The following is a 14,048-nucleotide window of genomic DNA, read 5'->3' on the forward strand; positions in this document are numbered from 1 at the left end:
GGCTTCTCAACCCTAAATAACATCAAAACTAAGAAGCGAGAGAGACTACGCTCAACTGAAGAAGAAATGAGGGTCTGCTTATCACACATTCGACCAAATATTGAGGAAGTCGCCAAAAAACACTAGGCACAAGTTTCACACTAATCATCTTCACAATTTACTCTAAGAAAAACACTGAAATAAAGTAAGTTCATATTTAAAAGTGTTTTATTTCTTAAGTCTGTAGTTCCATCTCATATTTACAAGTATATATTCTCTTAATTTTTTCTCTTAAATTTTCCAAGTGTGCCGTGATATTATTATAAGATCCTAAGTGTGCCATTTGTGAAAAAAGGTTGAGAAACACTGCAGTATATGTGAAGGCTAACGAAGTAGCGGAAGCACAAGAGAGAGGAGAGAAGACGATCTTTAGCTAGCTTAGCGATGAACACGAGCTGACGAACAGCGAACGGGAAGTAGGCAAACGTCAAGTTGACAAACAGAAAGCTGTCACATGCCAAGATAGCGAACGACGAGTCGTCAAACACTAATCGGTAAGAAGCTGGAGATTGTCTAGCCATTGAATTGGCAATTGGCAATTGGCAAGCTGACAAACAGCGAGCTGGCGAATCGGCGAATTGGTGATCATTGGTCAGCGATCGCTAGGTGGCCAGATATCTGAAATGACGCTTGGCGACTTGGCAATCGACAAGCGGTGAGCTGAGGAACAGCAATATGATTCGACGATCGGTGAGGTGGCGATCGGCGTACTGGCGATTGGCGAGCTGGAGATTGGCGATCAGCGAGCTGGTGATCGAGGATCAGTGAAAGAAAGATCGAGCAATCAGTGAGCAGGCAATTGGCAATCAGCGGTCACTGAGCTTGCGATCGGCAATTGTTGCGCTTACCATCAGCGTGCTGGTAAGTTAGGCTGGCCATCAGCGAGCTGACAAACAGGGAGTTGCAAAATAGGCAAGCTGGCGGATGGCAAGCCGTCGAATGGTCTAGTTGTGAGCGGGAGACCTGCGAGCTGGCGATCGGTGATCTGGTGACCGGAGACCTGTAGGTAGGCGATCAGTGAGTGGAAACCTCAGATGAGCTCTGCGAGCTTGAGATCGACAATCAATGAGCTGAGGAACAGCATTAAGGTTTGACAATCGGTGAGTTGCCGATTGGAAAATGACTAATTAGTGATCGGCAGTTAGCGAGAAGCCAGCGAGCAGGTCAGGAGTCCAGAGATTTGATGGGCAACAGCAGGCCCCAAACATCAGTTCAATGGCGAGAGGTCAGAGAGAAGTGTTGCACAAGTAAACGGCAAGTCCGAGGAGAGTCCGGTGAGATAGGCGAGGGTCAGGAACCAGATTGAGAGGAGTGAGACTGACGAGACTAGTCCCAAAGGCAATACCTTAGGAGTGGACAAACGGCGAGGACCTTGAAGTTCCTCTGAAGGAGATTGTTTTGCAGATGTCAACGACGAGCCAAACAGACGTCACTTTGCTAAAGGTGAATGAGCGCGTATGAGGAGACGAAAAGGACTACGAACTCGGCGAGCTCACCCATGATGAAAATTGCTAAGTTGGAAGGTTTCTGAAGAGGTGTCTCGATAGGTGGTCTCTCTCGTGAACGCGAGAAGTGATCAGCCGCAGGAGAGACTTGCCTTGGACTTCGCTCTGCCCCTGATGGAAGAGTTGGTTCAGCATGGGTAGGGGGTGGGGGCAAGTTTTTGGCGAAGAGACTGCAACAACTAATGAGATATAGCTGTCAGCAATTCTCCTCGCAGGCGGGAAGGTTACTAGACAGAGATGATGATAGGAAGTTCTCCCTCGGAAGGAAGGACAGCCCAACACCACACCTGGGGAGGATAGCTCTCACTCAGAAGGGGAAGTGGTCCAAACCTTGGAGGCAGACCTTCGGGCAGCTTTCTTTGCTTCCCATCAACAAGCCTTGTTCAAGTTGAAGATCTGCATCGAGCGATACCTGAGAAAACATAGCCGGAGCTAGTTCCTGAAGGTTAGTGTGCTGATCAGGAGCTGCCTCAGGCGCAGGAGAACAGGAGGGGGATGACGCACTGACAGCAGATTCCACAGGAACAAACAGAACTGCTCTTCTATGTCGGCTATCTTAGCCGAACGAGGAAATATGGCTTCACTGAGGAAAAATGAAAACAGAAAACTCCCTAGCACCTAATCCACGGACAGAAAAGGTGTCCCCTGAAAGAACAGACACAAATTAAGGACTGTGCACTCCCTTGCCCGGCCACCATCAACGGGAGTAGAGCGGCAGCGTAAAAACTGTAAAAAAAGAATTACAATTGATTAATTCAGCAGACAAAACAAACTACTCGGGAGAACCAATCAGGGGTTCCCATAGGAAGAACGGAGAAGCTAAGGTCATGCACATCCTTCGCCGGCAAGAAAAGGCCGTATGACCATCATCCCAGGAAGGAGAGCGGAATCAAAGCTGAAAAGTTAAATTACCAAATATTATTATTTCAATTAATGAAGAAAACTATTCAGAAGCGTAACCTAACCTGTGACCGGCAAAGGTGTTCTCCCCGCAAAGGATTTACGGGCCACTCACATAAAGTGAGCGGCGTTGTCAGTGAGAAAAAGAAGACCAAAGTCAAGCTCTGTGAAGGCTGCAAGCATATTCCCTCTAAGAACACATAAAAGGGAAGGTGACGTTAATATCCAAACGGAAGAATATCCAAATGATGACGATTCCCCTGCGGTGGCGGCCAAGTCACTCAAAAGGACCCCACCTACGGGATGTCCGTTGTCCAAGGAAATAAAGTCGTAAAGGATGATTCTCTGCCGTCGAAAATCTGCCACACTACTCTGTCACACAAACAGCAACATTCACTGTAAAGAAAGCCTAGAATATATATAAAAAACATGTTTTCATATATACTGTAAAAAAGAAAAACATGAGATCAAAAAGTCAAAAGCCCGATCAATTGGAGAGGGGAGAGAGACAATGTCTCTTCCCCCGAGCCAAAAGTAAAGTGAATATAAGTCACAGTCACAGATGTGTGACTGAGATGGGTAGCCTCTAACACCCGCCCCCCACCCCACACTCCCTCCCCCACTATCTAGTGGGTAGGTGGTTACCCCACGGTAAAAGTCTAATGGCTCATTTTTTTAGCTTCGCCGAAAGTAATACCCTTATAACGAGCATTGGTTTGTATTCCAGTTATGGAACAACTTATCCTTACCGGGTTATGTTACGGCTAAAATAATGGCTAGTTCCCAAACACTTGGATAACTATGATCATGTCATATTCTGTTAATAATGGTTAAAATAAATAACTTAGCATTAAAAGATACAAGTTTAATCATTGCATATGGAATTCCATCGGGTCCAGGATCTGTATCATTATACATAGCAAGTGCAGAATCAAATTCTCTCTTAGTAAAAGGAGCATTGTAAGATTCTTACTTTCCTGTTGCAAAATTTAAAAATTTATGTTTTTCACTGCTTCTATACTGGTGACCAGGAGCTGCTTCACACCTAGATGATACATTTGATAAATGATCAGCCAGGGCATTGCTAACATCAGTTGCTCCGGTCACATACTGACCATTCACCTTCAACAGTGGTGGTGGGTTGGGGATAAATTTGCCTGCTATCTTTGTTACTTTCCTCCATGCAAAAGATGGTGGTGTTCTACTGCTGACTGAGAAAACAAAAGATACCCAAGACTAGCGCCTAGCTTCTTAGATTGCAATGCAGAACTGTGCTCTACACTTCTTGTATATAATTAAATTTTCCTCAGCATGGCGTTTGGGCAATCAAGTTAAAAATCTTATTGTGGCTTTGTGCACGGCAGTTAAGTTCTGAAGACCACCAGGGGACTGGTTGCCGTTTAAATATCCCTGTTGTTTTGGGAATTGAACTGACTCCTGATGTATGAAAAGTTCCATTCAGTAAGTCTATAGCATCATCAACACTTTTAAACTTCTCCATTCCCTTCAATTTTGCATAGCTCACGAAATCCACCTTCTCAAGATTCCATTGTCGCGATCTCTGTAAAGATGGACCATTATTTGGTCTATTTTCCAGAGGTTTCTTTAGAGAGGGTATTGATTTATTGGGTTTTACGTTCGTCTTTTTCTTTGTATCCTTTTGATCTAATTGCTGAAGGGATGGTGGACCTAAATTTTAATTTCTGATTCATCTAAATTGTCTTTTGGTTGATAAGAAACATAAACAGGCCAAATATCAAATTTATTTGATGGTATAACTTTATTCAATGTTTCTTATGGAAGGAGGTGGGAGATATGGAGGTCTCTCTTTTCCTATTAAAAGGAGGTGAGCTACCAGGATATTTACCTTCCCCACTACAGGTGCACCAGATAAGTTGGTTTTAATTGGAACGTCCATCAAATCAGTCCAGGACATTGCCTGAGAAAGGTTAGCACTATTGTTGGTAATGAGGGAGGAAGATTGAACAGAAATGGGCAATGCCCCACTTTTGATACACCGTGGCAAAGCCTCAGAAGGCAATATGCTTGCCTCGTCATATTATAAGATGATACATTTCTTTTCTCTGAGCTACTGGCATTACTACTTGGGTTTGAAGTTTCCTGTGGTATATTTTTTCTAGATTTCAGTACCTCTCCATAGCTGTTTAATTATTAAGTAGTCTTTTCGCATGTCCCACACTTATGTGTTCTACACTGGATTTGTTGAGGGCAGCTTCTTCCAACTTATAAAGCTTGCAGCTCCTATCATTATTATTATTATTATTATCATTATTATTACAACTTGCTAATAATGAGTTGGAAAAGCAGGATGCAATAAGTCCAGGGGCTCCAACAGGGAAAATAGCCCAGTGAGGAAAGGAAAAAAGGAAAAATTAAATATTTTAAGAGTAACAACATTAAAATAAATATCTCCTATATAAACTATATAAACTTTAACAAAACAAGAGGAAGAGAAATTGGATAGAATAGTGTGCCCGAGTGTACCCTCAAGCAAGAGAACTCTAACCAAAGACAGTGGAACGCCATGGTACAGATGCTAGGGCACTACCCAAGACTAGAGAACAATGGTTTGATTTTGGAGTGTCCTTCTAGAAGATCTGCTTAAAATAGCTAAAGAGTCTCTTCTACCCTTGGCAAGAGGAAAGTGGCCAATGAACAATTACATTGCAGTAACCCCTTGGATGAAGAAGAATTGTTTGATAATATCAGTGTTGTCAGGTGTATGAGGACAGACAAGATTATGTAAAGAATAGGCCAGACTATTCAGTTAATGTGTAGGCAAAGATAAAAAGAACCGTAATCAGAGAGAAGGATCACTGGATTTATGTTTTGAGTTTCATTTCAAACACCTGGCCTCAAGTGTACACTCTCCATGGTAAAATCTGAAACAAATGCTACAAATTTTCAAATTTTTGCAAACTTTAGAAGGATGTCCAAAATTGAGACAATTGAAATATCGTAGTGGCTTGTTGGAAAGGTACAACATTAATTCTTTCCTTCTCAATAACAATGTGGAAAGACACATCAGCATCCTGGAAAGTAAGGATAATCATTGACATTCCAGGAATCTCGTGTACTTTCCACATTGTTCATGGTCACATGGCCAGTATTTCCTCTTCTGTAGATTCATACAGGTCTTTATTAAAGACTACTCCTCTTCCGTAACTAAAATTTATGTGGGGTCTGATATCTAACATGTCATCATCACTACTTGTCTTAAGGTTAGACAGAATTGCCGATTGCGTGCATGACTTGGCACGAATAAGGATGCTATTTTTTTTCAAAGCGAGATATACAGGGTGACAAAAAAAAACAGTCATCACCTAAACTTGAATAACTTTTGAAATAAATAATCATTTCCTTTTATTTTTCAGATTTACGAAAAAAAATGTTCTAAGAGTCTACCAAATTCGACCTTCAAGATGCCATGGACCACTGAGGAAAAGACATTTATAGTTGAGGCATATTTTCGGTTGAAGTCTATCCACTCAGCTCAATCACACTTGAATACCTTTTGAAATAAATAATCAATTCCTTTTATTTTTCAGATTTACGAAAAAAAAATGTTCTAAGAGTCTACCAAATTCGACCTTCAAGATGCCATGGACCATTTAGGAAAAGACATTTATAATTGAAGCATATTTTCCGTTTAACTCTATCCACGCAGCTCAATCACAATTCAAAGAACGGTTCAAATATCAAGAATTTCCTGTCCACTCAATGATCTACAGATGGGTTTCAACAAGTTCAGAACCCATGATATTGTGCATAACCTTAGTTGTAAAGACACTAACAGACAATCACACTCTGGACGACCGAAATCATCAAGGACACCACACAACATTCCTGCAGTCAGAGACTCCATTGTCCGCAGCCCAAGCAAGTCTGTGCGACAGCAAAGTCAGGAGCTTAGAAGAATTTTGAACGCAGATCTCCACCTGTATCCTTACAGGCTACAAATTAAACACAAGCTTTCACCTGACGACATGAGGAAGTGAGTGATCATGTGCAAGATTGACACTGTGCCAGACTTCCTTGACAATGTTTGGTTTTCGGGCAAGGCGCAATTTCTGTTGTCAGGTCACCTGAACTCAAAGAACAATATATTCTGGGGTAGCACACCCCCTGAGCACTGTCTGCAAAGGCCATTACACTCGGTGAAGTGCACTGCCTGGGTCGCCATCTCCAAACAAGGCATCATTGGACCATCCTGGTTCGAGGACGACAACGAGCGGTCTGTGACAATCAACACCGAGCGATATGTCCAGGTGCTTGGCAAGTTTTGGACAGCACTTGGTAGACAGAGAGGAGTAGTCAGGGTCCTCCATAGGTTCCAGAAGGATGGTGCCACCCCTCACACTTCAAACGAATCATTGGCATGGCTTCAGCAGCGTTGCCCTGACCAACTGATCAGCGGCAGGTGTGATCCCGAGTGGTTGCCGTATTCACCGGACCTGAACCCCGCCGATCTTTATCTCTGGGAATACCTTAAGGACAGGGTATATGGAAACAACCCCCAGACCATACCTGACCTGAAAGCAGCAATCAAAGCAGCAATAAGAGTGATCCCGAGGGAGGAATGCAGGAGGGTCATCAAGAATTTGTCTGGCCGGATCCAAATGTGCCTGCATCACCGGGGAGCTCATTTGGAGCACATTTTGGAGAGCCAGTGGAACAAAGAGTGTTTGTTGTACAGACTTGAAACTTTGGAGATGTCTGCTACACAGGCTTGACCTAATATAGCTAAAGTTTTGTGTCGATCTGAATAATATTTTGGAAGTTATTAGTTTTCTGGTGATGACCGTTTTTTTTTTTTTTTTTTTTTTTGTCACCCTGTATCACCCGGTGTAATGTTCCTACCTTTTTCTGAATTAGTTTGCAAATCTTAAAATAATTCCCAGTACTCCCTTCAGACTTGCCAACAAGCCATATCGGTGGTTTTGGCTTTCCCTGGAAGTCATCATTAAATCAACCTCTTTTTCAAACCAGTCAGCAGGTCTATACACATCTAAATCATTTGTTATCTTATCACAAAGGTACCCTTGAAATCAAGTTATTAATTCTAATATCATTTTTGATACATACAGTATTACATTAAATTTTTCGTCATGATCATTATAAGATATCCTTGAATGCTATTTTTCATTTCCAATTGTCATTTCTTTTATCAACACATAACAATTAAATGCTTTATATAGCTTATCATAATCAGTATCTATTGGTATTTTGGGTAACATGAAGGATTTAAAGTTTCCTCGTGTTACCCGACTTACTTGGTTCTGAAACATTAGTAGATGGTTCCTATTTTGTTCTCAGGTCATCAACAGAATTTCATTAATTCAATTAGCAGAGGTCATCAATGGTATCTGCGGTTCGCCACCTGATCCAGGGGTATGGGGAACATTAAGTTTACTCAATTCTTCTTTAGGGGGAGGGAAGAGGTAATACTAGTACTGACAAAAAATCAAGTATAAGAGAAGAAATAATAAGACTGACTCAAATCCTAAAGAGGACCCCATTAACCTATAATGGAATTAATTCTTCCACAAATGACACCTGCAAGAGCTGCTTCCCTAATATCCACTCCCTATCCTACCACAAATGGATGGTACCTCTATGATTAGAGTGACTCAAGTGCATGCCAAACCCACTTGATGGGACTGAGAGCATTTCAAGATTAGAGTCATCCCCATTTTAATCATAGTGGCTGGCAAACCACACAAAATGCCGAGAGTCCTATCTCTACAAAACCGGTCAACCCCTGGAATCTGAAATCCAAGTTTTTTGTTCGAAGATAGTTCTGCGTGGCAGTATGGGAACCCTGACACTCCTATGTGTCCAGTCATTATTGGGTAGTTAGTAAGACCACCACAGCTCCAACAATTGATTTTGAAAAAACAATTCCAGTCCTGGATACTATGCCCCCGAAAAAATCTGGACGGTGAAATGGGAAAGAGTTTTGACAGCAAGGTTGGAGATAATGGATAAATATGATGGAGCATGTAGCAATTATAAGTAATAGAAATGGGATGAGAGAAATATAGAGTCAAAATAAGGTAAAAAATTTCCCAGTTCAAGAGGTCTTTTTCCCGTCACCAGGCTTCAGCATGGGAATGATATGCCCTGCTGAAGCCCAATAACTTCATTAAGGCATTCTCTTGTTAAGAGGACTATCTTGATGAAGAAGGGACTCCCTCGAGTCTCCCAGAATCAGCCAATCATCTAGATACTGAACTGAAGGAGATGAATGCCATTCTTGTGTGCCCAGGTGGACACTAGGGTGAAGATCTGCATGAATACCACAGGTGCTATGGAGAGGCTGAAACACAGAACCTTGAACTGGTATTTCTTTCCTCCTAATGTGAATCTTAGGTACTTACTTGAGGATGGAAGCATGTAGATCTACACATACACATCCTTGAGGTCTAACAAAATCATGAAGTCCTTTGGTCTGACCATCTGGGCCTTCTCCATCATTAACGAGGTCTGATGTACAAACTCGTTCATGATCGAGAGATTGATGATTGGTCTCCAGCCTCACTATGCTTTTTCTACATAAAATAAGCAACTGTAGAAGCCTGGAAACCCTTCTGGAACCTCTTGGAGAGTATCCTTCCCTAGCATGGTCTAGACTTTGCCCCAAAGGGCCTGTTCCTTTGAGGACCCACTCACGTAGGAATTTGACATCGTTGCATAGAGGGTCAGAAGAGGGTGAGAGCTCGTGTATAGGACCATGCATCCCTCTATTAGTATGGAAACCGACCAAAGTTCAGCTCTGTGGAACATCCATCTCTACCACCTGCTCTTCAGGCATACTCCTACCAGTAGATTGACTGGGGGAATGACATCTTTGGCGTGATCATCCACGTCTACTTCTCTTACCTCCTTACCTCTCCTCAAGCCCCTATGTTGAAAGGGATTTTGAGGGCTTGAGTCTGCGCTGCCTGCTTCACCTGGGAGCTCCTCTTCAACATATGAGCCTTATCCGGAGAAGATCTCTGTGGTGGAGGTACTGCTCAGTGGGAACATGAGGTCTCTGACCTATGGAGGAGTCAGTCCTGGCTTGCCTTCCTCCATCTCTTGGCAACAGCCTCGATGTCCTCCACGTTAAATAGGGAATCACTCAAAGTGAAATTGTGCAACCTAGTCACTTCTCTCTTTGGTACCTGCCGCTGGAATTTTGCGAATACCTCATTGTGGCACCTCAAAACCCAATTTACCCACTGGTTGACGATGTTCTTGGTTAGAAACTCAAGCATCCTAGACCCCAAGAGGAGGAAGGCCAACAACGCTTCCTTCCTCTGAAGGATGGAGAGGTCTTCATTCATGAGATAACCTACCGTTTTAATCGGTAATCCAACCATGAAACTGATTGCAAAGAACAACTTTCCATGTTGGTGATGTCTCCCACAGAGAAGTGTATTGGCTAGGTTGCCAGTTTGGCCAAAGAAAAGTTATGAATTAGAGCCAAGATTGCTGGATTCATTGGTAGAGGATATTTATTATCCTCTACCATCATAAATTACTTCCACTGCCGGATGTATGGAGAAGGAAGTAACCAAGAGAAATTCACATATCAGAGGCACCGAGGTTCCGGCCACTTGGGTGTAGGCCCTCTACTTTGCCACCTTCATTCCCCTTAACCACGGTAAGGCTACTTTAGTTTTAGTGGGTCTCGGCTTATAGGAATGTGAACTTGCCCTCTGCAGGTGATCAGGCTCCCCTATACTGTTGATCCTCCTTATGAAGGACAGGATTTGCAGAAAGAGGGCAGTCAGCCTAACCCTGTTCAAGGGGCGAGATCACCCAGCAGGGGAGTGTTTGCCCTCTGATTCCTTTCCCTCTTCTGTGGCACAATCAGAATTAACTTCAGCCTCTCCCATATCAGGTACTGACTAGTACGTAGCTTGGTCTTCACACTGGGGATTGGGGGGGGGGGAGAGGGGGTGGCTGCCTAACCTCGCTACTGCATCTGGGATCAGATGGAAAGTCACTCCTATTGGAGGACTCTACCAGGATGATAGGAACACCCGGGGAAGGAACTTTCGGGGAAGAAACAGTTGGTCAAGAGACTGCCTGCTTCACTGTCTGGACAAGGTACAGAAAGCAGGGGAAATCTTTCCAGAATGGCATTTGTTCCTGAATGAGCCCCATGCGCCTGCTTCCTTGGCTTAAGTGGATTGCCAAGGAAAAGGAGGAGCTGAGATGTCAGATCATGTCCATTCTTCTGCTTGTCTTCCCTACAGAGGTGAGTGCCATCAACATGTCCTTCTGAATGATCAGCCTGTAAAGGATAATCTACCCTCCTTTGCAGGGGAACTCACTGTTCCTACCACAAATTAGACAGAGTGTAAGGAGAGCGAAAGCAAGGCAAAAGCTGATAAGGTACGCTTGAGCGCGCATCCTTCTCATTTTGCAGAGGTAAGAGGCAGTCTACCTGTGTGCGCTCATCTATCTGCACACTATGGTACGCACCAGCAAGGTAGAACTGGCCTTTGCTAAGGAAGTTTTTCTTGCACGCGTGAGTCCAGATGGAACACTTTCCAAAGAGAGCAATGCATGTAGCAGACGTAGCATGCACACCTTCTTCAAGCATATGAGCTCATCCTCCCACCTCATTAGGTGGTAGGGTGTGTAACCCCGCGCAAGACTCGTCCACTAGAAGTTGGTCAAAGCGCCAACTTGCTAGTGTGTCATGGAGGGCAGGCTGTTGCTGAGCGCTTGGGTGAAGACAGTGAAGCATGTTCTTCCTTGTGAAAAGGATAAAACAAAGGCGCAAGCTCAGGAGATTGGCCTTGCTTAGTGCTACGCTGTGCCCTGCAGACACGACGACAAGGGAGAGGGATCATAGGCAATTGACTCCAACCATCATCGTACAGCTCTGAAAAGCTGTGCTCTAATGGACTATTGCAGGGCATGGATGTATCCAAACCCTTCAGTGGAAACCCTGGATGGAAACTTCTCAGAAGAAAACCATAGCTCCTCTGGACAAGAGGGATGATTAACCACTTTTGCCTCCAACGGCAAATCTCACAACAAGCTGGGGAAGGGGAGCTTTCCCTCAAAAGGAAAGATTGCCCAACACCTGGTGGAGAACAACCCTCCCTCAGATGGGAAGGTAGTCCAAGACCTGGAGGCGAACCTCCAGGCAGGTCACTCAGTCTCCCTTCCAGCTGAGCAAACTCAGCCAGAAGATCTACTCCTTGAACCGCCCTTAGGACGTAGCCGAAGTTTGTCCCCGGGCTTCACTCCCAAAGGGATCTGCCAATTAGTCACTCCGAGGAGTGCTTGTCAGCAACTGCTCTCACCTCCCCGACAAAGCAGAGAGAATGTCGGGTCAAGCAGAATCTGAAGTTAAGACGGACGAGTACGAGCAAGAATATTTCAGTCCTTGACCTATGGAGTCTCGTGGGGGAAAATCGGAATCAATCCCTGAGGAAGATGTCTGCTCCCATTGCGTACCTATCCACAAGACTTGCTGCAACCTTTGTTTGCAAGGGGAACCCGTGAACTCCAAGGATGGCCAAAGTAGATGAATTGCATTGCCTTAGAGAGACTCGTTTATGGTGGCAGGCAGTGCTACTTTGCTAGGGGGAAACAACGGAGGCCCCCGACATGTAAGGTTGTCCCGGAATCACACGAGTAACACCGTACTCATCCAACTCCCAGGGCAAGTCGAGCAAGAATCATCATGGAGAGGTCGAGTCGACAGAGATTAATGGCGAGGATTCTTCCCCTTCGAGTCTGACCTTTAAGTTGAAGGATCCCTTTTTGCCTTCTTCCGTCCCCTGCTAACCGTCAACCAATAACAGGGCAACCACTCCCGACAGACTTGGTAAGTAGACTCCTGTTTGCAAGAGTGACCCATACACGCAGGACAGACACAGTGAGGATCCATCTCCTCTGCCAACATGCAAGTACCACAGCAGCATCCTTCATTGCTGGGAAAAACCTGCATACTTATGGATATCATAGGCAGTCACACCTGAAAAAAGAATAAAAAGGAGATTTTTTGCTATTAGACTAGTTATTTATAAATCTTTATTTTACAATTTGTATATCCCACTAAGCCGAACTAAAAAAGTGACGGTTGTTTACTAGTTCTGATGTGAACAGGGAGGTGAGTCTACCACTGCTACCACCCTCCGTTAACTGGCGGAGGGTAGTTAAACCTCGCAAAAGCTTTAACGGCTGGTTTTAGGCGAGCACCAAAATAATACTCCTATGTAAAGAGCATACGGTTTGTATACAGTGCCGGAACAAATCACTTTTGTGCACTTAATTCTGAGTTTTAGCTATCTACGTTATTATTATTACTAGATAAGCTACAACCCTAGTTGGAAAATAAGATGCTATAAGCCCAAGGGTTCCAACAGGGAAAAATAGCCCAGTGAGGAAAGGAAATAAATAAACGATTTAAGTAATGAAAAATTAGAATAAAATATTCTAAAAACATTTACAGCAGCCAAATGAAAAATTCATATGTAATTTGTATATTTCCTAACGATACAAACATTAGCTATTTATTAGGGGTATTACTTTTGGCGTAGCTGAAATGACAAGCCATTATTTAAAGTTTAACGAGGGTTAACTACGCACACCGCTAGTTAGCTGGGGTTATGGGAAGGTAACTTGCTACTGCTCCCACTCACACACCTGTGATTTAGCTCACTTTGCTTGGAGATAGGACCTTAAGGTGGATAGGGCTGGCGGGCAAGTTTGTATAAATAGCTAAGGTTTGTATCGTTAGGAGAAATGATATTTTGATTATAAAATAAATTTTTGAATATACTTACCCGGTGAATATATAATAGCTGACGTCTCCGACGGCTCGACAGAATTCAAAAACTCGCGAGCGATCGCCATGAAGGTAGCGGGTGTGCCCACCAGCGCCAACTATCGGCCAGATACCTCATATACATGTCAACAGCTCCAGTTCTTCTTATCCCGCTGTCTCTCTATCGGGGAGGAAGGGGGGGCCTTTAATTTATATATTCACCGGGTAAGTATATTCAAAAATTTATTTTATATTCAAAATATCATTTTTAAATATTAAACTTAGCCGGTGAATATATAATAGCTGATTCACACCCATGGTGGTGGGTAGAGACCAGTATTAATACAGTTTACGGCGTATATGCTTAGAGTTTTTGACAGTTATATCATAACAAAACCCAAATAAATATAGGTACCTGGTAAGGAAGCTGACTCTAACGATTACTCTGCCTTGTTAGTCCGCTTTCCTCACGAAGCCCAGCCATCCTCTTAGGATGCTGAAAGACTCCCAGGAGCTGAAGTATCTAAGGCGACAACCCATACAACAGGACCTCATCAAAACCCTTAATCTGGGCGCTCTCAAGAAATGACATTTGACCACCCGCCAAATCAAAAAGGATGCGAAAGGCTTCTTAGCCTTCCGTACAACCCAATTAAAAACATTTCAAGAGAAGATTAAAAGGATATTGGAATTAAGGGAATGTAGTGGTAGAACCCTTACCCACTACTGCACTCGCTGCAACGAATGGACCCAGTGTGTAGCAGTCCTCATAAAGAGTCTGGACATCTTTTAAGTAAAATGACGCG

At 43.6% G+C, this 14,048-nt stretch overlaps 1 protein-coding gene across 1 annotated transcript; it reads left to right on the plus strand.

The window, feature by feature from the left end:
• The first annotated feature begins 6,469 nt into the window (after nt 1-6,469).
• On the plus strand, nt 6,470-7,198 carry LOC137618613 (uncharacterized). The gene has a single exon (XM_068348724.1). It carries the CDS (start codon nt 6,470-6,472, stop codon nt 7,196-7,198), a length of 729 nt encoding a protein of 242 aa, XP_068204825.1.
• The last annotated feature ends 6,850 nt before the right edge of the window (nt 7,199-14,048 follow it).

The sequence above is a fragment of the Palaemon carinicauda genome, chromosome 25 (assembly GCF_036898095.1).
Source record: "Palaemon carinicauda isolate YSFRI2023 chromosome 25, ASM3689809v2, whole genome shotgun sequence".
Classification (NCBI taxonomy): Eukaryota; Metazoa; Arthropoda; class Malacostraca; order Decapoda; family Palaemonidae; genus Palaemon; species Palaemon carinicauda.

Bases quoted from the DNA above. Each gene is read 5' to 3' on its own strand.
- LOC137618613 (XM_068348724.1), top strand. From the start codon at position 6,470: ATGTGCAAGATTGACACTGTGCCAGACTTCCTTGACAATGTTTGGTTT.